At 42.0% G+C, this 22,664-nt stretch overlaps 1 protein-coding gene across 3 annotated transcripts in view; it reads right to left on the minus strand.

Moving 5' to 3' along the window:
- Positions 1 to 22,664, minus strand: part of LOC118336017 (vacuolar protein sorting-associated protein 13B-like) — a 313,914-nt gene that overhangs the window by 73,503 nt on the left and 217,747 nt on the right. For all 3 annotated transcript variants that reach the window (XM_035672549.1, XM_035672551.1, XM_035672550.1), the window contains 4 exons: positions 15,794 to 16,135; positions 14,640 to 15,054; positions 14,319 to 14,456; positions 7,086 to 7,481 (listed from right to left, as the gene is read on the minus strand). In XM_035672549.1, the coding sequence (XP_035528442.1) occupies positions 7,086 to 7,481; positions 14,319 to 14,456; positions 14,640 to 15,054; positions 15,794 to 16,135 (1,291 nt within the window). The remainder of the gene's footprint in view (positions 1 to 7,085; positions 7,482 to 14,318; positions 14,457 to 14,639; positions 15,055 to 15,793; positions 16,136 to 22,664) is intronic.

A 22,664-nucleotide genomic window follows, 5' to 3' on the forward strand; every position in this document is an offset into this window, starting at 1 on the left:
ATACTCTGTGTTCACATTGTCACACAACATAAACAGTAAATTATATAATTGTTTGATAACTTTTCCACAGTTAGCCTTAATAAATTGTACAGACAAGAGTGTGTCCTTTACACCAGTGGGTCTCAACTGGTTTCACCATGGTCATTAAGTTGCTCACTCACACACACTAGAATTCAGTGCAAATGTATTTTTCAAATAGGCTAGTAAACACACCTTTTTTAACATAAAGTATAAACATATTTGCATCCCTTCATTCAGGGAGGCTGCTGTTATTTCAGAATGCCTTGCATACTTCACACGCATCAACACATAAACACAAACTGTTCAGACTGGCATAACACACACACACACACACACAGAGCAGTCATATGGCTAGTCAACACACACATATACAGTGTCAACTTCATCCCTGCAATCAGAGCACATTACTCTGATCATTCATTGATTATAATCATTACAACTGTGTGCTGCTGATTCTTATGAATAAAATTACCATCATAACTCTGTTTACACAATAAATAAGTAAGGCCTACAAAACAGGCTGGTTTCACTTAACAGACAATTATGGAAGCTTTTCTATCAAAATAAAAGTCAGACATCAGATAGCTAGGCATTTAAAATAGATTTGTTTTGACCACACACTCTGAGACCAGTTAAGAAAGCGTGCTCTTCACAAATGCTGACTGCCAGTAACTGCGAACACTGAGCAATACCTTGAAAGCACTTTGGTGTTTTCCTTAGGAATCTCTGACATCTGCAAAGCCCTCAGTACCAATCTGAAGACAAAAGCACAGTCTATACTCACAACCAGGCTGTGAGACAGCACCAACTAGAGGCTGATACACTGTCACATAAGTAACCTGTTCCAAACACACACACACTCATACACAAATAGGAAAGAAACATATCACATAGCAAAATATCAAAAAAACCCATACACACTTACACACACATACATAGACACAGTATGTGATCAGTTATAGGGGATTAAAAGAATAAACCGGGATCTGCTGTACGTACAAATGCTGTAAAACAGAATTCAGATCTGCACACACAAACCTACACCTGCATCTCTCACAGTAGACCAGTAAACCAGTGCACACCAACACATCCTCTGGAGGCTAACGTACATCTTATGACACTCATGGAACAAAGTGGGTGGTGGGGGGAAAAGGGTGGATGGAAATCTTCCTAAAGTGAAATACATTTCTGGCAAACGCTTGGGTAAGATTAGATAAGATTGGAGACATTGATTTACCGTGTCGGTTTCTCCCTGGCAGCCGTTATCTGACCACTGCCTGGCTGATTTATACCCCGGGACGTACTGGTATCAATTAGAGGAAACCTAAAGGAGTCATTACCTAACTAGCAGAGGCCCCCGAAGACTGTCTGGGATGGTAAGAGTAATAGAAGTAATATACTGTCACTCACCACAGAAATACACTATTCACTCACCACAAGACCACTATAGGACACTAGAGGAAACTGGTTTCGTAGCAGGGGACACTGTCGGCCAAAATGGCACAACGCAGGGAGCTGTGCGTCATCCAAGCTGTTACACAGTCACTGATGAGTTACATGTGGGTTCGATGATGGTTGCAATGCATAAGCAAATTACATACGGTGGATATGTGTTAATTTCTTCATATTCAACTCTAAATGTGATCTCTTGATAGCATGTAGGAAAATAATGCGCCAAGTAGAGAGATCTTATTCCCACAACTGGAATTTTCACAGTATGCCATTCTGTTACCTAACCTAAGCCTGGTGGGTCCTGACAAATTATCGGGTTTTAGGTCGAACTCAGGCCATCTCATTTCATACAGCTTCAGGCTCAGTTCTGTTTTGGTTATTTACAAATGTAACTTAATAAGAAATTGCTCTCTCTCTTTCTCTCTCTGTCTGGCTGCGCTGGGGTCTGTGTGATATGTTGAGTAGATCATGTAGTGCTCAGCAGGAGAAGAGAAAGAAACAGCAAAACTAGTTCAGTGTTATGTGTACATTAGTCAGTAGTCAATTATTATAAGTCAATAATTAATCAAATAGAGCATCATATTGCAAAAGGAGAGCTTCTGAAAAAAAGAACAGCCCATTAAGCAATTAGTAGATAACGGGCAACTATTTTGATAATGGATTAATTCTTGAAGTAATTTTTGAAGCTACACAGTCTACAAAATATTCTCTTCCAAATTGAAAGAGTTAGTAAATCAGTTTTATGATAGTGTATTGATATGTTTAGGGGATGATGGTTGGACATAGAAAGAAATCTGATGAAGCTATCTTTCAGCTGTAGGAAACTGTAATGGGACTTTTTCCACACAGATTAGAAGTTCCCACCCAGGGTCTGTTAGCTCAACACGGCTCCATGCTGAGAGCCACCAATGTCCCACAGAATAGGATTTTTGAACATTTAACAAAGACTACTGTTCAAAAAAGACTGCAAACTTTTGTTTATGTTTGTCTCTGATATTTGATTTTAACAATCTCACAGCTTTCTTACACGTCATGTCTCCGACCAGCAATACCTGTACATCTTCATCTTGACCCAGCAGCCGTGTGTATCAACATCTACCTTGCTGGACAGCCCCCCTCCCCTCCCATGTCCTCTCTGTAATATATTTCTATTATTAATGTATTGAAAACTATTTATGAGTTGGGTTAATATGCCAAATCACAGCGGGGAGTATTTCCAAATATAAATCTTCTCAAAAGTTTGGCTTTGCTTACCTCGGCTTCTCCCTGACTATTGAAACAGAAATAATATGATAAATGGAAAAGAGTGGCTTTCTTTCAGCAGAGTAAACAAACTGACATGATCGTAATTCAAAGATTGGCAAGGGACAGAAAATAAAACTTGAAAAAAGAAAAAATGAGGAGACATAAATAAATAATGGGTGGCTTTCACTTTGTTCCACCAACAGAAGTTTTCCTTTACAAGTGTGCTGGAGTAAATCACCGTGAAGAAGCCAGGGGGCCACAGGGGCAAAGGGCCGAGGAGAAAGCTTCGTGTGTGTATGTATGCATATGAAAAAGCGTGCACTAGCAGCAGGGTCTGTCGATACCTATGTGTGTGTGTTCTTAGGAAATCGGGGGCACTCTATGGGCAGTCTGACAGAGAGCTGAGAGATTAGGGAGGGTCTTGTTTCATGGACCTTAAGACATATGTTCTCTCTCTCTTGCTCCCTCCTTTCTTTCATTGAACTATAAATGCCCCCCTACCTTGGGGAGTGGTGAGCCGTGGATGGAGGGAGGAATGCGGGGCTTCCACTTGCTTTTCATTAACACAGGATCTGGTAACACACCTCACTGTCAACCTAATCCCCTCTCTCTCCATCTTGTCCCCTGGCAGAGAGGGGGCTGCCATGACCAGGTACAGAGCCCCAGATGTTCCATGGATGAGGGGGGCGGATATCAGGGTCTTCACCCCGCTGCAGCTATGGATGTATGCTGATGAAGACAGGGTGGGGTGGGGTGAGTGTAATGGCATATACTGAAGAGACCCCTGTTACTGCTCACACATAGTAGTCTGCCTGTCTGCATTATGTCTTCTTTCTTCCTCCACCTTCCTTCTGCCTTTATGTGCTTTCTCCCCTGCTCTTTTGTCCTACTTCTACTCACTAACTTATTTCCTTTCCTGTGCTGTATCCTGTTTCTAATCAATCTGTATTTTTCTCTTTGTTTATTCATGTTTTTTCTTAGGACTTCTTTTATCTGACTCCTCCTTCCCACCTCTCAGATTTCTGTCACTACGTCCCCATTTTTTCTCTACCTCCACTTCTCTATCTCTCACCCTCCTGCTTCCCCTCTTTCAAAACTCTTCCCTTACCTCTTCCTCCCTCTCTTGTTTCTCCTTGCACACTCGCATCATCCTGAAGTCTGCTCAGGATGTGGTCCATCAATCTCAGCCTGCCACTGAGGACCAGCAGAGCAACAGCAGCAGCAGCAGCAACAGTAGTGGTACATACTGTAGCGGTAGTAATACTACATTCTCCTGTCTTACATCTCTCATGTACAGGCTCTCCCAGGGGGGTCATTGGCGCTGACTTATTGTGGCAGCTCAAGCGCTCGACCTAACAGAACGGGAATCCTAACCTTTATCTTTGTAAAATTCCAAGGTATCCATTTTCTGAGGTACGGAGTAGACTGGAGAGGCCGGAGTGCTGAGTGATGGAGGTGGTGCAGCTAAGGCTAAAAGTCAGCAGATACATCTATTGTCACCAGTGATCAGTCAGCGTAATTGGAGACAGTTTGTCTCCTTTCGATGGCAACAAATCTGGAAACACTATGTGAAGAAGCCCTCAGGGAAAATAGCAGTGTGTGTTGTGACAAAGATCTATAAGAGTGCTAAAGTTATCAAGAGAATAAGAAAAGAAACAACTGGGTGAGACAGACATGTTATTCAGCAAGACATTAGCTTTAACATTCCTTTTCCCATGTCATGTCCATGATAATCTTTGTGGGCATTTTGTGCCATGTAATCCTCCACTGGCAACATTTACAGGTGTTACTCCGCACAGTTTCAGTGTGCTTTCAGAGACGAGGCAAAGACATGAAATATCAGGGCCTATAATGAGATCTACATAGAGGATCTTAAACCTCTCAGGTATTTCAGAGAGCACTCAAACGTGATATACGAGGAGCTGAATGAAACCTTTGCTGCACATGATGACAGCATTAGTTTTATGGCAGTTATTATAATGTCTTGTTCAGAACAGACATACATGATGTTATGTTTTTTGGGCCGTGACAACAAACAGTATTTCAAAGAGTTCAGACAGGGGATGAATGATCCAATGGATGTCAATAAACACCAGTGGTCCTGATCCCAACATTTTTATTTGTGTCCAGTCAAACTGTAATGTCTTGAGAGCAGCGGTGGCTCTGATTCAAGGTACTGGTAATTGTGGGAAAAACAATATCCATGAAAAAAAACAGCTCACTGCACACTAATCTCTATTTCCTGTGTTTACTGTAAACAAATCAAATAACTACTATTAACAAATTACTAAGAAAAGTAGTACTATGTGCAGAGAAAGAGCAATCACTATAAATAGAAGTCGTTTGAAAGCAAAGTGCATAGGAGGGGATTAGCTTTCATATTAGTTCAATTGTCTCTAAACGTGATTTCTTTTTCCATTGCACTGCACACACAGTTTCAACTGTGTTTATCGAAGTCAACACATCAAAGATGGATGAAAGCTGAAAAGCTGGTGAAAATCAGAGCAGGGCAGCAGCGCTGAGTATTGTGTCACTGTGCAGTTATGCAGATTTGAGTAAACAAAGTGCAAATTGTTTGAGGTTTTAATTAACATTTTCGACAATCATTTTATCTGAAGTAACCCTATATAACAACATCTGTCAAACAGATGCAGGCACTTAGGGAGCCCAGTTCCAGCTCTGTCCTCGTCCCTCTGCAACTTGAGTCAACAGGGGACATGTTGCTCAGCAGTACTGAGGTACAAAACATCTACTCGCAAAAATATGAGTCAAGAGTGTTTCTTGTTATATCTACTGCATGTGGCATGTCAGCCCCCCACTCTCTTTTATCCTTCTGTTTCCATCTGCTGTCCAATTTAGAAGACATGCCAAAAAAACAAACCAAAAATCCCTGATCATCTGTTACAGTGCGTCCGCTCACACCCAACGGCACAGAGAAATTGGAAGCTTTTTAATTTACATTAGCATTAGCAGTTCTGATTGTCATAATGGAAACACTGTGATGCCTCCTGGATAATAGTCAGTGTTGATGAAGGCAGGGTTTGGGCCTAACACGAAAGCAAACATCTTGCTTACACACACACACACACATACAACGCATAAAAATATCTTTCTCTCTCAGGCTCTAATACACACATACCCATGCAATCAAATACACACACAGTCTCACAACAACTTTAGGTCCAAGACTAACACAAACATCTCACTTTACAGTTTACTGACAAACCTTGTTTTTGGCAGATGAGGGCTTTGCTAGCATGTGTAAAAAAAAAACAATATTCCAAATAATACTGAAAAGAATATTGGTTCTTTGGTTCCCAGCCTTTCCCAGTGTGAGTGAATGACAGATCTTTCAAAAAAGGCTGAGACATCACATATTTTTCAATAAACAAGGGTGGAAAGTGGAAAGTTTGAGTAAGCGTTATGCAGTGGGATACTGATCAATAAATAATCAGATACCACAGACTCACTCACTGCGGTATTAGAATGGATTTTTACATATTCTCTTTATACAAAGGGCTGTTTAATTAAACACATTCCTGAGGGAACATGTTAGAACATGTCAGTTAGGTTTTAATCTGAATGAATAACAAACATAAGTGTGGGGTGCACTGGGTATAGCTCTTTGGAGTTGGTCCACATCAATATTTGTTTGGTTACATAATGATATGAAACAGAACAATTTGTTCTCCACTACATTTTTGTGTTGGATATTTGAATCTCTGTGTAACTGTACTTTATTTTCAAAGGACCTGGACCGGTTCCTGTTGGCTCACATTGTGAGCTTGGGTACTAGACAAATGACACACCACAAAAAAAAGCATGTACTTTAGTGTAGTGTATTACTGAGTCTTAAAATTGTGGTTTCTTTAAAAGATGATAAAACCTGCCAAATGGAGTGAAGTCATGACAGTTGTTTCCAATGCAGCTCCACCTGTTTCAGGAATTTCTTTTAAACAAGTGGCAGTATCTTGAAATACGGCAGAATAATAAGATCACATCACTGGTTTGATGTTTTTCACTTTTCACATGAAGAAAAGAATGACTCATTTACGGTCCAGGCCCTTGTTACTTTGGAGTTATACACGGGCCGTTTACTGAGCTCAGTAGGGGACTGGAGAAAAGAAAAAATGAAGTCTGAAGCATCAGAAACCAATACAACACACATACACAATACAAAACTTAGCTGTAGAGAGCTTGTGAAACAATGGTTTCCAGTTCTTTTTCCCCATTGAACTTACTTAAAACGTATAGAACATGTATATATGTGTGTTTCTGCACCTATGATGCAGTGCTTGTGTGCTCCTTGTACTTATGTTCAATCTTATTTTTCAGTTTCTGCAAAAAAGAAAAAAAAAAATACTCACCTTCTATCCTTGGCCCTGACTTTATGTTCACACTTCCTGTCATGGCCGACACGGTCACTGTCACGCTGGGCCTCATTGGATGAGCCTCTGTCTCCATGACCACTACAATTTGGGCAGTGTGGAGAGAGACCTTGTGAAAGGACAGCGCAAGGGCCCTGACACTGCTGGCTTTACCCAGGGCCGAGGCCTGATGGTGTGGGTCTGAACGAGAAGGAAAGGCCCTGGGCAGTGTCTTCGTGGGGGTGGAGTGAGGGGTGGAGGAAGCAGACGGCGGTTTACTGGAGGCATCCCATGTTTGGTGTGGTAGGACTTTGTTCAGGTAGGCTTTGGCCTGCTCCAGCTTCGCCAGTGTGGGGTTGACTTTCAGGGGGCGTGATAGTTCCACATTCAGCTCAGCTGTGAGAGATAGAAAGAAATAAAATGGAGGGAAAGGAGAAGATGATAAATAATAAGCAGAGACTAAATAGAAAAATGTCTCTCAAACTTCATCTAGTTTCTAAGTAGTCTCTCTTAAAATTGAGGAGTATCCCCTGTGCTCATCCTGACTTATATTTATAAAGTGCTGAATGAAAAAGAAAACAGGGCAGGAAGTAAAGAGAGCAATGCTTTTGGGCAGGTAATAAAAACTTTATTGTTAAGAAAAAAACAAAGCTACCTTATGGCAGAAGTACACTGAGTACTAAACACACTCTGCCTGGGTCTCTCTGGGGTTCTGTTTGTATTTGTGAATGGGAAATGCATATTTTATATGTTTCTTTTATGATTAGCAATCTAGTGACAGAGTGTTTAGTCTCCCTCAGCGCTAAAGCAGAGCCTCTTAAACAAATTGAATAAATTCACTGTTGGCTGGAACCCTTGCTTTTTAAAAACCTACTCTTGTTATTTGGAAACCCACATAAACTGGACAAAATCCACTTGGGGGTTTTAAGAAAAGACAGGTTTCACCAGTGTCCCACTGAGCAAGATCTGTTGTTATCTAACCCACGGAATACTGCATGGTTCCACGTCTCGTAAATCAAACTTTGAACTCTTTTCTCCTCTTCTAATCACTCAGCTTTGCATGCAAGGACCTGTTAAAGAACAGCTGGCTTTAGTCTCAATCTCTTTCTACTTGTCTTATATGCACATATATATGCACACACACAATTACTGGCTGTCTCACTGTAACATCCTGACGTGACACTGCAGAATAGCAGAAGAGAATCTTTCCTTCATGCCAGCCACATAAATCCAAGACTCCTCTGGTCTCCTGTTCTACCTCTCTCTCGCTCTCTGCTGCACTGCAGCCTTCAAACACTTGACTGGAATTTACAGAGACACATGAATTAACTCAATGCCGTTTTACACCACTTCCATTATCCTATTTTTCCACTTGGTCATGATGATGGGAGAGGGAAGCAGCCGAAAACAAGCGCAGCTGTTTTTCATGGTCTCATCAAGGCACCAGTGTTTGGAGGGTTTTTAAGGGTTTTAGGCCTCCCGTCTGTCTCCTTCCCAGGTAGGAGCACTGGATGACATGAGGAGGAGAGCTGCCAGGACAGCCATGCAGGCGAGCACGCATGCACACACACACGCACACACACACACAAACACACACACCACAGACTCTGCCCTCAGGATTCTCTCTCATTTAATCCAGTGGAAGTGAGGCACATGGACGAATGGAAGGATGGCTGGAGAGAGGAATTGGAGGAAAGATAGGTGGAATTTGCTGTGCAATGTAGCTTATCATTTCCACTTGACTTATCACCAGGAAACTTTCCAGTGGTGGAATAAATAGCCTGTATGCAGCTGTTTGTCCAGGTTCCTCTGCTTGCCCTCCCCTCTTCCTCCCTCTGTTCTCATGTAGCCCATCCTTTTGCTTCTTTCTCAATCCTTTCTATCTTTTACTCTTCCTCCACCCCTCAATCTAATCAACCCCTCCCCCCTCTGTAATCACATACAGCTGTCTCTGATCACCCAGTCAGGGCCAGCGCTGGGGCCTTTGCGTGGCTCTCTGTACAGGGAGCCCTGGTCCTTATTATCGATTGTCCTCCCTCCCGGGGTCCCTCTTTTCCTCCTCAATGAAAAACCCATCCTATCCCTGACACCCAGCCAGTTGTGGTGTGACGGTAAGGGATGTATTACCTGTTGAATCAGAAACTCAACTGAACTGAGTGAGCAGTGCTATGGATACAGCTTGCTTTAACCCCAATTTATTAATACTTCATGTAACTTTTAATTGATGTGGGACATGAGCAAAAGGTTTAATGTGCAAACTGTATAAAAAAAAAACGTGAATGAGTGCAGACTCAAATATACATTATGTAGCACAACATTGTTTCACATATTTGGAGGAACCAGGAAACACTGAGTCAAGACCTTATCTTTACATGGTTGCAGGAGTTGTCTCTTCCTATGAACTGAGCTACCAGCTTTTAACATTCATGCAACCACTTGTTTTGATAACTCAAGGAGCAGAGCAGACAATGATGCAGCAATTATATTCCCTGCAACTCCTTGTTAACTTCACATCATGCAAGTAAAGAGATTAGAATTTCCTTCAAAACGATTTAGGTTTGTTGTCCAAAACTACTTTTACTGACAATATTTATGATAAATGGGGAAAAAAGAATGAAGTACAATCTGCAGCTCATTTAGTTCAATCATAATGCACCCCATTAAATGACTTTAGACATGTAACAAATTGTAGTTCAGCTGACAGACACACTTATCGCTTCTAAATTTATGAACTCCTTAAGGAATTGACAGTTCAGTCAGAGAAAATCTCTGTCAAATGGTTGAGTGTATCTGGATTTTAAATTGCGGGAACTCGGATAGAACACCCAATGTAGGACCCTGGAAAGGAAGGGGAACATAGCATATGTTCAGTTTCCCCCGGCTTTATCCTGCAACACATGGAGCACATTTTTATTGCAGTGGCGCAATGTCAAAAGATGAATCTTTTGAAGAATTCAAATAAAATCGTATCACAGCATTATATGGCTTCAAGGCGAGTACATCAGTGTCATTTCCCTACGTTCGGTTGTGTCTCTGGAGCTGATATGGGAATGTGTGTGAGACTTTACAGTGATGTTCCATGTGGTTTCACTATCCAGGCAAAGAAGGCATAAAACGAGGAACCTAAAACCTCACAACAGGAAAAGAAAAAATAAAACAAAAACTATTTACAAGCCATGACAGACTTATACGTTTTACAGACTAAGCTGCAAAAACCTATATTTATGGATTAAGATGTAACGCGGCACTATGATAAAGACTTCTCTCAACCAAATACACTGCCTCACCTCTTTAACACCATAATGTGAAGAACTGAGAATACAAATTGCCATCTTACTTAACACTGTTTTCAAATGTGCTTCTGTTTTAGGAGGGCAACGAAAGACCACAGGGATTTTTTAAAAAGGGAGAAAATATGAATTATTAAAAGAAATTTGGTGGCACTTCCAATGCCAAGTGCGGGGAGTCAAAAGATGGCTTTTCAACAGTGGCATTATTACACATCTGTGTGTTTTTATTGGGAACACCTTGGTTTCAGCTGTGAGACTAACAGCTATTTTAAGTGGGAGACTGTCAGTGGAAGGCCCAGGCAAGGAGTGAGTAACAAGCCTAGAGGTTGAGAGATGGTGTTGGTGTTCACATACCTTTAAAGAACAGGACTTAATGTGAACAGGCTGGGGGGAATCATAGACTGGCCCTTCTCAGGTGTCAGCCTCTATTAGCACTGGAGAAAGTGGGAGATCAAGGTCTGACAGAGGCACATACACACACGTATATATCTCCGCAGAGGGGTGGGGGAGATCAAATATGCTTATTACCCAGGTTACTGTGCCTTTTTGGCGAGGTCATGCATGACGCCGTCCCCACTTTGAACCTGGTGTTGGGTGTATGTGTGTGTGTGTGCAACCACCAAGAACATTGTTTTCATTCCGACCCCACCTTTGATTTCTCTAGCTGACTTTTACGCTTGACTCTTGACAGCAGAGAGCCTGTGTCAGACACAGGTGGCAATGTGTCCAATTACACAGGGTCTGTATGTTAAGGGTATGTGTGTATATCTGTGTTTGTAAGGGCCAATCACTTTTTGAGGGGTATCTGTAGAATCCCACTGTCACAAAAAAAAAGCTGCATACCAAGTAAGGCCAGTGACATATGTCTCAGATGCCATCTGACTCAAATTATAGCGGTTCTGGACGGTTCGGAGGGGCACAGGCTTGTATACAGTAACTGACAGCATTTCTACGAACCCATAGCTTGACGGGAACCAGGGACACAGGAGAGTAATGGTTCCAATTTGTTCTAGCTAATCTATCACCTGTTGCTTCTCTCCTCTCCAAGTGGAAGCAGTTACATCTCTGGACTCACTCACTGACCCTCTCAAAGACTGGAATTGAGCAGGAAAGATGAGAGGAGGAGGGATGGAAAGTGTATTGTGCGTGTGTTCGTGTGTTCGCTGGTCAATCATTGAACCCTGCTCATGTTGAAAAAAAAAATAAAAAATACCCACCCCGGCTTTTTTGTGTTTGCTGGTGAAGCCTTGAACCCTCTTCTGAAAAATGTGCCTGTATGTATCCACATTAGTCATGTTTATATGTATGTGTGTGTGTGTGTGTGATGAGCGGCTGCTGAGTGAGGGTCAGTGCTGAAACACCATCCAGTTTACAGTACACATGTTACAAGTGTTTCCCACTCGGCATCCTTGGGAGGGCAGCTTTGATTGGTCTTGCAGAATAAATGCTGCTGAAATTGCGAGCATATTGCTGTAAACACACAGCAAGACGTGGCCTCGCGGCGGTCTGCTCTCCGTTTGCGCCTCGTTGAAATAAATCAAATGTGAAACATTGTCGAATCAAAGTATAGCCGCCAGATATGATACATACACACTGCGGCATAGACACACACAGCGACTTGCACATGCAAATAAACCATCTGTGAAAACACTAGAGCATGGATAGATAAAATGCTGGATGCTATTTTTCTTCCAAAACCTGTCTTCATCCATCTATCATCAACCTCTCCTTTATTATTCTTTGCACTACTTCACATTTAAAGTAGGTAAACTCAAACAATTAAACTCAACTGAGGCATGCCAGCTAAAGAACTCACTAAACCTTCTTGCTAATGATGCTAAGGCTTACGTTTAGACTGACAGATATTTCAGACTCGAAAATTATTCCTGTTTGTCTTTATGTACTGCCTAAACAACAGGAAACAAGTGCACCATAATCTGTATCTGTATCTGTTCAACCAACTAAATGATATGTATTTATATTCGTACTCGGAATGGACAGTGTGCGAGAGAAATATTTTTTAAGTCAGAATCAGAAAGTTGCTATATTTAATATTAGAAGACAATATTAACACTTTTCACTGTACTTATACACATAAAAAGTACATTGTCCATACCGGACAATTGTTTCAGCCAAGTACTCGTTCAACCCTAGTATTCCACAAAGTCAGCGTCACTGCACTGATTCTCCTGCTCTTTTTAACTTCCTTTGCTCCCCCATCCCTGAAGAGGCAAAATATCGCCACCAGTCATCTAACCAAACACCACACAGATGAAAATGTGTGTGTGCCTGTGTGTTTTTGACTGTGTGGGTGAAGGGGTTAAGGGGAACCAGTAGCATGTGTGGTCAATTCTAGATATTTCCAGCAGAGCCTGACCTGGGGCAACCTCACACTGAGCCTGGATCCTGTCTGAGTCATTCGGGAGGGTGTTGTTTATATGTGTGCGTATGTAAGGAGAATGAGTGATTATGATTGAAGTTATCCTACTGAGACGAGGATAGCTCTGCTCTTTACTAGTTCAAGGGAAACACCTGACTGTAATTGCACAATGTCGACAGCTGCGCTTCAGCTAAACACCAGAATCAGATGTAACCACAACATAATGTAATTATCTTTAGAGATATGACAGGCAGTAACCCTGTTCAGTAAAACCGTGAAACATCCTCTTAATACATTACAATAAATTACATTAAAGTTGTAAAATCAACATTGAACATTATGCAATTTCTAATATATAAATAAACCATGTGAACCTAAATCTATTTAAATATTTATTTAATCTTTGGAAACGGAAAGGACACTGCCTCTACTGCCGTTTTTTCTTGCTCCTCTCCAAAGGGAGATCAGGGGTCAGTATGTACTCACTACGTTGAAGGACGGCCTCTCTTTACTCACTACACCAACCTGCCTCTCGTGTATACAGTGACTCCCCATAAGAAAGAAATCATATTCACCATATAAGCTCAAAACCTGACTGAAGTTCTGATGTAATTCATGCCTCGTGAAAAGCTCATGCTCGCTGGCGTCATCTGGAACGAGCAGAGGGGTAAGATGGACATCGGTGGCGTGCGGCTGTAGTGTGTGACTGCTGTGTTGTACAGAGAACTCCATTGTGTTGTGTTGTGTGATTACAGGTGGGCAGAGAAGCTGAGGGCTTTCTGTTGATGGCAGGAAGGGATGCGTGAGGGGGCGAGGGCTACATGCTTCCCCAAACCATCATCAATAACACCTACAGTTCAGGCCGAAGCTGCTCTCTGTATACATGCACAGTGTTCATGATTGTATGCATGTGGAAGAAAGTCAGACTATATGTCAAAGTATGTCTGTAACTGGATGTCAGTGTGTGTGTGTGTGCATCTGCAGCATCTGGCCTGCTGGGGTTCAGAGAGATGAACTCTGAAGGATGTCCTGCGCCTACACACACTCTTCATGAAACCCTCATAGGGATAACAAGGTTGCACACACACTCATACACTCAAAAGCCCACTCACGCTTTGTATTCATTGCTGTTTTGTTTGGGTAGGATGTCAGACACACCCTTAGGTCAACAACCTTAGCTTAAAGCTCATATGGATATCATATCGGTCTAAAAATAGACACCCAAACCCTGAGAAAGGCAAATCCACAGGAGCCGGACGTTACACACACACTAAAATCCACAGGAGCGTGTAGTCTGCTGTTCAAAGTGAGTAATATCAATGTCATTTAGACTGCTAGTCATCTGTGCACAGCAGAAAAGTAGACCTTTGTGTTTGCCTCTTGTATGTGTTTGTTTAGTGTGTGCGTGTCTGTGTGCTCCTCTCACTGCTTCACAGCGGTAGACATTTCCCCTAAAATGCGGTTAAATGTAAAACGGATGCTTTAAAATAGTAAACGAGCATGTTAGCGTGAGTGTGCATAAGTTGCATGTGTGCAGTGTGTTTGTGTGTGCATAATCCCCACCTGGTCCATTGAGGAAATCTTTGATCTGGAGGCAAAGCAGAGGAGGAGGGATGCCCGTTTTATTGTCCACCTCTCCCGCTACTGTCTGCAGCCAAAACACATTGTAGTCCAGAGACTCTGGCAGAGTCTTTCCTGGGTCTGGACGGAAGATGAAGAGATTAAGAAAGAGAAAAGGGATGAGAAAAGGGGAATGGGGAAAGAAAGAGAATAGGATAGACAAAGAAATTGTGTTAAAATCCGACTCAAAAGATCCAAATCCTGCCCAGGATCCATTCAGTACCTCTTTAAACTTATCCCTCCTCCTCTCCTAATTCCTCTTACCTAGACACTTGTAGTCAGAAGCTACTCCTCTTAGGGCCACGTCAAAGACAGACAGCTCCATCCTCTGCTTGCGGTGGTGGCAGCTGAGCAGAGCAGAAGGTTGCATCACCTGGAGGTACAGGAGAGGTTCCAGCACCTGGTCTCCAGCCCCTCTTCTCCCTGGCTGCCTCACTATGGTCACACCCAGCGCTTGGCGAGCTGAAGAGCGGCTGGGAGTTGGCAGGCCGTCCAGGGAGAGCAAGCTGCCTCTCAGCAGCGGGGAGGCCGGCTGGGAGGTGTTGCTGTTGAGGATGTCCTCAGCAGTCAGGCCAGCGAGGGAACCCTGGGCAGCTGGACCTGGGTCTGGTGTTGGGGAGGCAGAGGCTGGAGGAGACTCAGACAGGATCTCAGGCTGGTTTAGGGCACTCTTTCCCACCTGAAGTAGATGCAGACAGATTATTTATCGAGTGTTATTCATGTCAAGCCTCATTTTACTCAAAATTCACTGCAGTTATTTGTGGCATTGATTCAATAAGAAACATGGAAACATTACTAGGTAGTTTTTCTCCATCATAACTTAGCAGCACCATGCAGTTTATACAGATTCTGTTGACCTTATCCATATACATCGAATCAATTCAGTTCATTAAACACAATAAAATGGTCACTCTGTGTAGATGTGAGCAAATAGACATTCTTATGACCAGGGATGAAAACAGTTATTTATGTGTTTGTTTTTCTTTTTTGTGTGGGACAGAGCCAATAATTCTTTCAGTTTGGTATCTGCCTAAATCACATAAACAGTGTAAAGAGCAGCTTTTTAATAGTCACACATACACATTTATAGTATTTAATTAGCTGGGTGGGCAGTTGAAGGGAGTAGAGCAATGACAGTGTAAATCCATGTTACAGTATGAAACACATCATTATGTTGGATTAAATTCAGTTATATGAATTTGGACTGTATGAAATGACTCATCAATCACAAAGTAATTCCAAATTATAAAGCTGATTTGAAAACTGTGTAATAGTAATCCTTTGTACCAATACAATGCACACATAAAGGACACATCTTACTAATGTGTATGGTATGAATAATTATACACACATGGACAACTGACAAATCCAGGAACTGACTCATAAGAGAGCTTCCATGTCACAGGCTTTTTGTTTACCTTATCCCCGGGCTCCTTCTTCTCGGGTGTGCTGGGGGCGTCTAACGATGAGGAAAGGGCCTTAGGGGGACTGGAGCAAGCGTAGGTCATGACAGACAGCCTACTAGCTGTGAGAAAGATGTCGAAAGGAATGAAGCTGAGGTTCTTGGTGATGGTGGACTTGTGTGATGGCCTAGCGATGCAGTGGTGGCTGGCCCCGCTCTGCTGCTCAATTTGGACAATGCGAATGCGTGCGCTGTCGCTGCCAAAGCCGCTGTCCTGGCCAGTACCGCTGTGACGAGATGAGGAGTCGACACCTGCCGCAGGATCTCGAGTGCCGCGCTTCTGCTCGCATCGACGCACCTGCACACAGAAATAGTTAAAGGTAAGGCTGTGTTCACACTGATCCAGATTTGAGCCAAGAAGTGGTGTTTTTTCTATAAGAGCAAATAGTGATTTTTTTTAAGAACAATAATAAAATTGAAAAAGAAGACAGAATGAACATCTAGCAGTAGGCCACCATTTATCATTTATCAGTACATTAAGTTTTTGTTTCTGGTAAAAATGTGTGACTGTACTTTATTATAAAAAGTGGCTAATGCAGTTTGCACACACGTTTTTTTCATACACAACTTACTGAATAAGTCAGTAAATACCTGTTCCAAAGGTACAAAAAGTCTCTAGATAATGTAATATGGCTCTATCAAATTAGTTTTGTCTAAATTAATAACAGCCCACACGAATCTCATGACCATTTACAGTTACAGTACAGTGCCCCGCTACAGTGTCAATATCACCCTAAATACATATGGAATCACAATCACAATCACACTGAAGGACAGCTGCTACCTGTGTAACTACACAAAAACATGTGCAACAACTTGATAAACTTGATGAACATGAGAATTCAATTTGCATTATAACAAACTGCTTTATCTCAAACCAAACCAAGATGCTGTGTTAGAATTCCCGAGATGCATCATAAAATGGATGAGAACGTTTGTTGTTTTTTTTGCAAAGTTTGTTTCTTGTTTAGTTTCAGACTTAACAAGTGGACGCATACCAAATAATTCGCTTGATTGAAACCATAGACAAATTGACCAAAGAAGAAGAGCATTGTATAGCCACAGGGACATTAAAGGCATGCTTTGGGACTTTTTCTGCGGTCTTAAAATCATTTTGCACTTCTTGCAATATTGGAAATGTCTTTAAAAAAGGGGCCTCACCCCAGCAAATCGAATTGTTTCGTGCAGTGACTGTGGTATTGTGTATAAAGCAGCCGAGATTTTATGCTTGGCCCCAACTAAAGGATGTCGGGAGAGTTCCAGCCGTTGTGGCAATAAAAAGCTTTCAGTGACAGATGATATAAATCAATGTGAGTAGGTTGCTGGGTTTCAAGCGACAATGAAAACAGGCATCTTTATTCTGCTACCAAAGCATGCCATCTTCAAGACTATAAAGAAGCCGCCACTGGCTCCCATGGGACAGAAACGAGACAAACATAAAACTAAATGCTACCTACCAGATAATAAATTACTGGATATGTTTATATAGAACTGATACGTGTGGGTAAAAAAGGCTGGAATAAACAGAAGCGTTTACTTTTCAAAAATTTCCCAAGCGCATGGAAAATATTTAGAAGATGCTGAGAAAAAAACACTTCAAACCACCCCCACAAAAGCTCCCCCACTCCCTCTTTTCTCTGAGACAGACAGAAAGACACAAGTAAAAGTGTATAAAAAGAAAAGGAGGGCCCATGTAAATATGTAAGGTCATTTCAGTTTATTCAACCACTGCATCACATCAATTAAAAACTCTTGTAGGCTTATCAGGTGCATCATGATGAGACTTGGGCCGATTAATCAACATGTCCAACGCTGTTAGCTCGCTATTGAGGCCTTTCCCTCATGTTTCTCATCCATGTTAATGGGTACAATGTCGGTTTCAATTAGCTACTGCTGTCTTTTAAGACATGATTATGATGAATTGAAAAATACATACAGAAAGAGAGTTTTGGACAGACCCAAGGTATGTCCCACCCTATCCCACCCTCGTCTTCTCCAACCTGCACATGGTTGCTATTACAGCATGTACTCTCAGCTGCCCCCCCTCGCTCTCTCTCTACATCGCTCGCTACCACCCACTCCATGAGAATTTTAAATGTATATTATTGCTGTGGCGGAGATAGTGTTTCAAGACCTCCAGGCAAATACTAAACTCACTGGCAGCACATTAGACAGAATACTTGACTTATTAGATATTTCCTATTCTAAACAGTGTCATCAAAGGCTAAGAACAAGAGCCATATAAAACGCTGCGGCATGCCTGCCCGCCTGCCTGTTCTGTTCGTCCAGGCTCATGTGTGGGGCTTCCATAGGATCGGCCCTGCCAGACCCCTCTCCTTTCCCTGGTCTAATGAGGACAGGATGTGTGTACTTCTTTTCTGAAGAAATGTAAGATTTTCCAAGCACTGGGGAGGGGACAGAAGGCAGAAAAGGGCCTGGACCTGTCTCCATGTGTGTTGTGTTAAGCGGATGAAACTTATATTGAGGTAAGGCGGTATTTGAAAAGGTATTCAGCAAAGGCAAGACGTCCACTCCGAGGAGCGCCCCACGTTGGAAGGGACAAATAAGCTGCACAGCAGCTGGGAAAGAGCAAGAGCCAGGAGAAACTGCCAGATACTCTTTATGCCTCTATGTCTCTCTTCCCAAGCTTAGGCAGTACACATGCATTTACAATTACAGCAAATACCCCGTCTTCTCTTTAAGCACCACTACTAAGAGAGTGCCCCCTAAGCAAATTCTTGGTCTATATTTAGATGTGCTTACAAGTGGAATAACGGATAATGGGGAACACAATCGGGGGCGTAGAGGAAAGGAGACAATGAGAAAACATACCTCAGCAGAGAGCAGTTCTTCATATAGTTTGAATTAATGCAAGCAATCAGTGCATTCACAAACATGTACACATAAACACACATGAAGTCAGTTGCTTTCCCGGGGGTTTGATCTCAGCTATAGTTTTAAAGCACATAAGTGGATTTCTTCCTGTGTTTCTAGGCTTAGTTATATCCCCATTGTGCTTACTCACTGAAAAACAGAGCAGGTATACACAGAAAACATAAACCTACGGCTCTGAAGTCTATATGCTTTAACCTTTCGCCAATTTATTCATTGACTGAGGGCAATAAATTCAGAATACAAACATGCACTGTAGCTGCAGGCCTGCTCCCAGCTGAAATCCCCTTTTCCAACCATTACTTTCTATTATATTATATAATAGCTGCACTGAAGCGCTGTTTCCAGATCCCAATGCAATCTTTCTCTGGACTTAGTTGATCATGATCATGAACGTGCGACTACACACACATACACACAACCCGCTCCTCCCCAACCCCCATCGGCCAATCATGAGGTCATCCCCTCGGAGTCTCCAGGCAGAACGTTCTGGAAAATGAAGGATAATCCCCAAAGTGTGAAACCATGAGTCTCCCAAGTGCCAATCATATCAGAGTGCATCTGTACGACTTCTGACCTCTATTTCTGTCAGTGTAACTCAGAACAGCTTGGCTAGAGGAAGGCTAATATGCGGAAGCAAATGTCACATCATCCAAATGCCACCCGTTTACAGTGTTGGCCGGCTAGTCGAATATGACAACATAACTTTTACATCTGAATACCACATATGCAGTTGATTGTTTCCAGATGAATGAAAAAGTAGGTTGCAATTCAGGTTCAGAGATCAGGGAAAATGAAAATCTGGATGTTTTAAGATGGTAGAGAAGTCCATGGTAGTCGACAGGAAAGAATATAATAAATAAAGTCAAAGTAACAAAGGTGACTATTATTCCTTTCAAAAGGCTCCATTTAACAGCCACATATCCTCACTGAAGTCTGAATCCAGTCAAACTATATAATAAAAGCTTCAAGAGTGCCCAAGTTTACTTCAGGGACAGGAGAAGCACCGAAAAGGGAGCAAAAAAAAAAGCACAGAAAAAGACTGAATTTTAAGGAAGACACACAAAAAAATTGATGTTAAAAAATAAAAATAAATCTGCTACAAGTCTGTATGTAGCAAGATGTGAAAGAACACACAAAGACATGAGGAAGAACAAAATGCCCAATAAAAACACATGACAGAAACATAAAACCATTTTGACAGCAGAGCTCCGATACGAAATAGTTAAAATGTCTGTCAGTGACGTAATCAAAGTACTGGTGAATGGAAAGGCTGGCTGAGTGACATCACTAGGAAGTGACAACATTGCTAATTGTGGTAGAAGGTTAAAGCAGCGGTATAAAAAGAACTTGAACATCAGTGTTGAGTGAAATAGGTCAGCAACTTGACATCATTAGAGCATTACAGAATTTGTTAAAAGAAAACTTGAAGTATGTGGGGACAGAGCTGTCACAGAGAGCCAGAAACAGATTACAGGCTAAAATGTTTAAGTATATCATGAGATTTCTTCCAAAGTTACTGCACATGTATTATGCTTCCATTTCTGGTTGTCACTTCCTTAGGTTTTCCAATGCTGGTAAAATATATGCTTGTTTATTGACATTAACAGATATGTCAGTTAGTGTGGAGAGAAAACAAGCTGCAATTAGTAGCATTTTTTAACCTAAGTGAACCAGTGGCAGGCGCCTGCAGTAGTCATAGTAGTCAGGCGAGGTCAGCTTCGGAACTGAGCTACCTTTCATGTATTTCATGTTGAAAAATTGGTTAATGTTTATCACAGTTTTCCCATGTTCTCTTGTAACTCCAGTAGAATTCCCATTGAAAAACATGGAAGTCATATTACTAAATCTTTTTGACGGTACTATTCAGTTGAGCTACTTGCTCGCAGGACGTCTGCATGGAAATTAACTTCTGTATCTTGACTACATCAGAGTTTACAGGTTAGGCCCCTGCTGTGCTACCCGCTATTGTTTACCAGAACCATAAAGCTGATAGCAGGCCTCTGTGCTTTTGTGCTAATGGAAGAAAAACCTCAATGCAGAAATACCTCATCTTAATCAAAACTAATAACAATAATACTTAACCAAATGCCATAAAGGCCGCAATTCATTCTCTCATTTTCTTGTGGAAAACAGAGGGGGGAAGACATTTATAATATGAAGTCACCGCTCTTTGTACACCATAACAGTGGCCACAAAGCAAAAAAGGGCATCAAAGGCAGTCATTTAATACATTCAACTTTGTTTCAATAACAAAGGCAACCTGCTATGCACTTCAGCTGAACCACAACAAAGAAGCAATGGAAGGTCGCGACCCCAGAGCTTGCAAATGGATGCCGAGTGCTTCAGAGTGACTGTCAACTGTATTTTAAACACAGTGTACTCCAAAGCTCAGGGCGCCGAGTGGGGCCATTTTAACAAGCTCCCTCCACCCAGCAATGCTGGTGGGTGGGTTTACTCCTCCAGAGTTTAACAGCATGTTTCTCAAAGGAGCATGAGAGACAATATCCTACTCGTTCTCTCTCCCACAATCCAGGCCCCTGAGCATCTCTCCTTAGACCCTCTATCTGTGCTTTGGGCAGAATAACAATGTGGGAATATTTTGCCTAACCATGTCAGACACTGTCTTTTTCCCCTGATGACACGTGAAATGCAGGGGGGAAAGCAAACATCCGTGTGACAGTAATAATTTATGCATGTTGACATTCCTGAAGCACTGGGTCAGTTGGAACACTTTCCGTCCGGAAAGACCTACTGGAGGAGAAATGAGGAAAGGCCAAATAGAGGAACGCCTGTGAAACACCTAACTAAAAAAACAAAGGGAAGATGAACAGACAAGAAAACATGAAGACAGAGATGATGTTCTTTCGTTTTCTGCTGCTTTATGGCTTGGAAAAGACCTGGCTCAAAAACAAAGATGCAAAATGATAAAGGCTGGAGAATGAAAAGAAAAATTGTGAAAGAGTGAGTTAATGTGGTCCATCTGGGAAACTACAGTACGCTGTACAACAAAAACCTGGCTCTGGGAGATGTGGCAGCCAAGGCCTCTGTTTTATAATTGACTGAACTTCAAAACCAGTTCTCTCCTAACCCTGCACATGACATTAGTTTGCTTACAAATATTTTGCCACAAATAGATTGTGGACTGCCATTGAATCCAGAGCTCTGACATTCAGCAGGCAGCTCAACACGTTGAGTTTAAGACCGAGGCCTTCCCAGTACGACTCCATGCTTTCAGAGGAGCTCGCCAAACCCACCATGCCCCGCTCGTAAGCTTAGGCAATCAAGAATGATTTAAAAGGTCTGACAGACACCACCCTTAAAGCTCAACAGGAGACTTATTGCTTCAGTCATCCTCAGCAGATCCACCAATCTAAACCAAAACCCTGATTCAGACCCACCAATCAAATCCAATGCTTGGGTTAGGGGTGATTGTGAGGACACGCAGGAATTAGCCCGTATCGCTGCAATAACACCGGCTGTTTGTATAAGCAGGATGCGATGTAGTTGTATTACTTAGCGAAGGAAGTGTTCGAAAATGCCAGAAGACAATTTTTAGATTAACACCACAAGTGTGTTAGTGAAAACAAACAAAGGGGGAAAGTGGCTCGGCCCTCATGATGTAAGTATTCAGAAATGATACACAGACTTTGTCTGCTCATCCGACATAATCTTTTGGCTGGAATCAGATTCTGCTGAATGGACTTTATCACCATCATTAATGATAAACAAGGTATCAGCCATATGGTAAACAAAACAGGGACAGTAAAGACAGTGATAAAGTTATCATGGGGCTAAAGCTAGATGGAGAACTTGGCAGAATCAGTGTTGCTGATAAATGGATGAATGGCCTTTGTAAATGTAATGCAAAAACATCTTTATTAATTCCTTGTCCTTTATGCCTGGAACACTGCAACAAGGCTCCTAACATTTTA

This window comes from Morone saxatilis, unplaced genomic scaffold, assembly GCF_004916995.1.
Source record: "Morone saxatilis isolate NCDOM2014 unplaced genomic scaffold, NCSU_SB_2.0 Contig24, whole genome shotgun sequence".
NCBI classification, from domain to species: Eukaryota; Metazoa; Chordata; class Actinopteri; family Moronidae; genus Morone; species Morone saxatilis.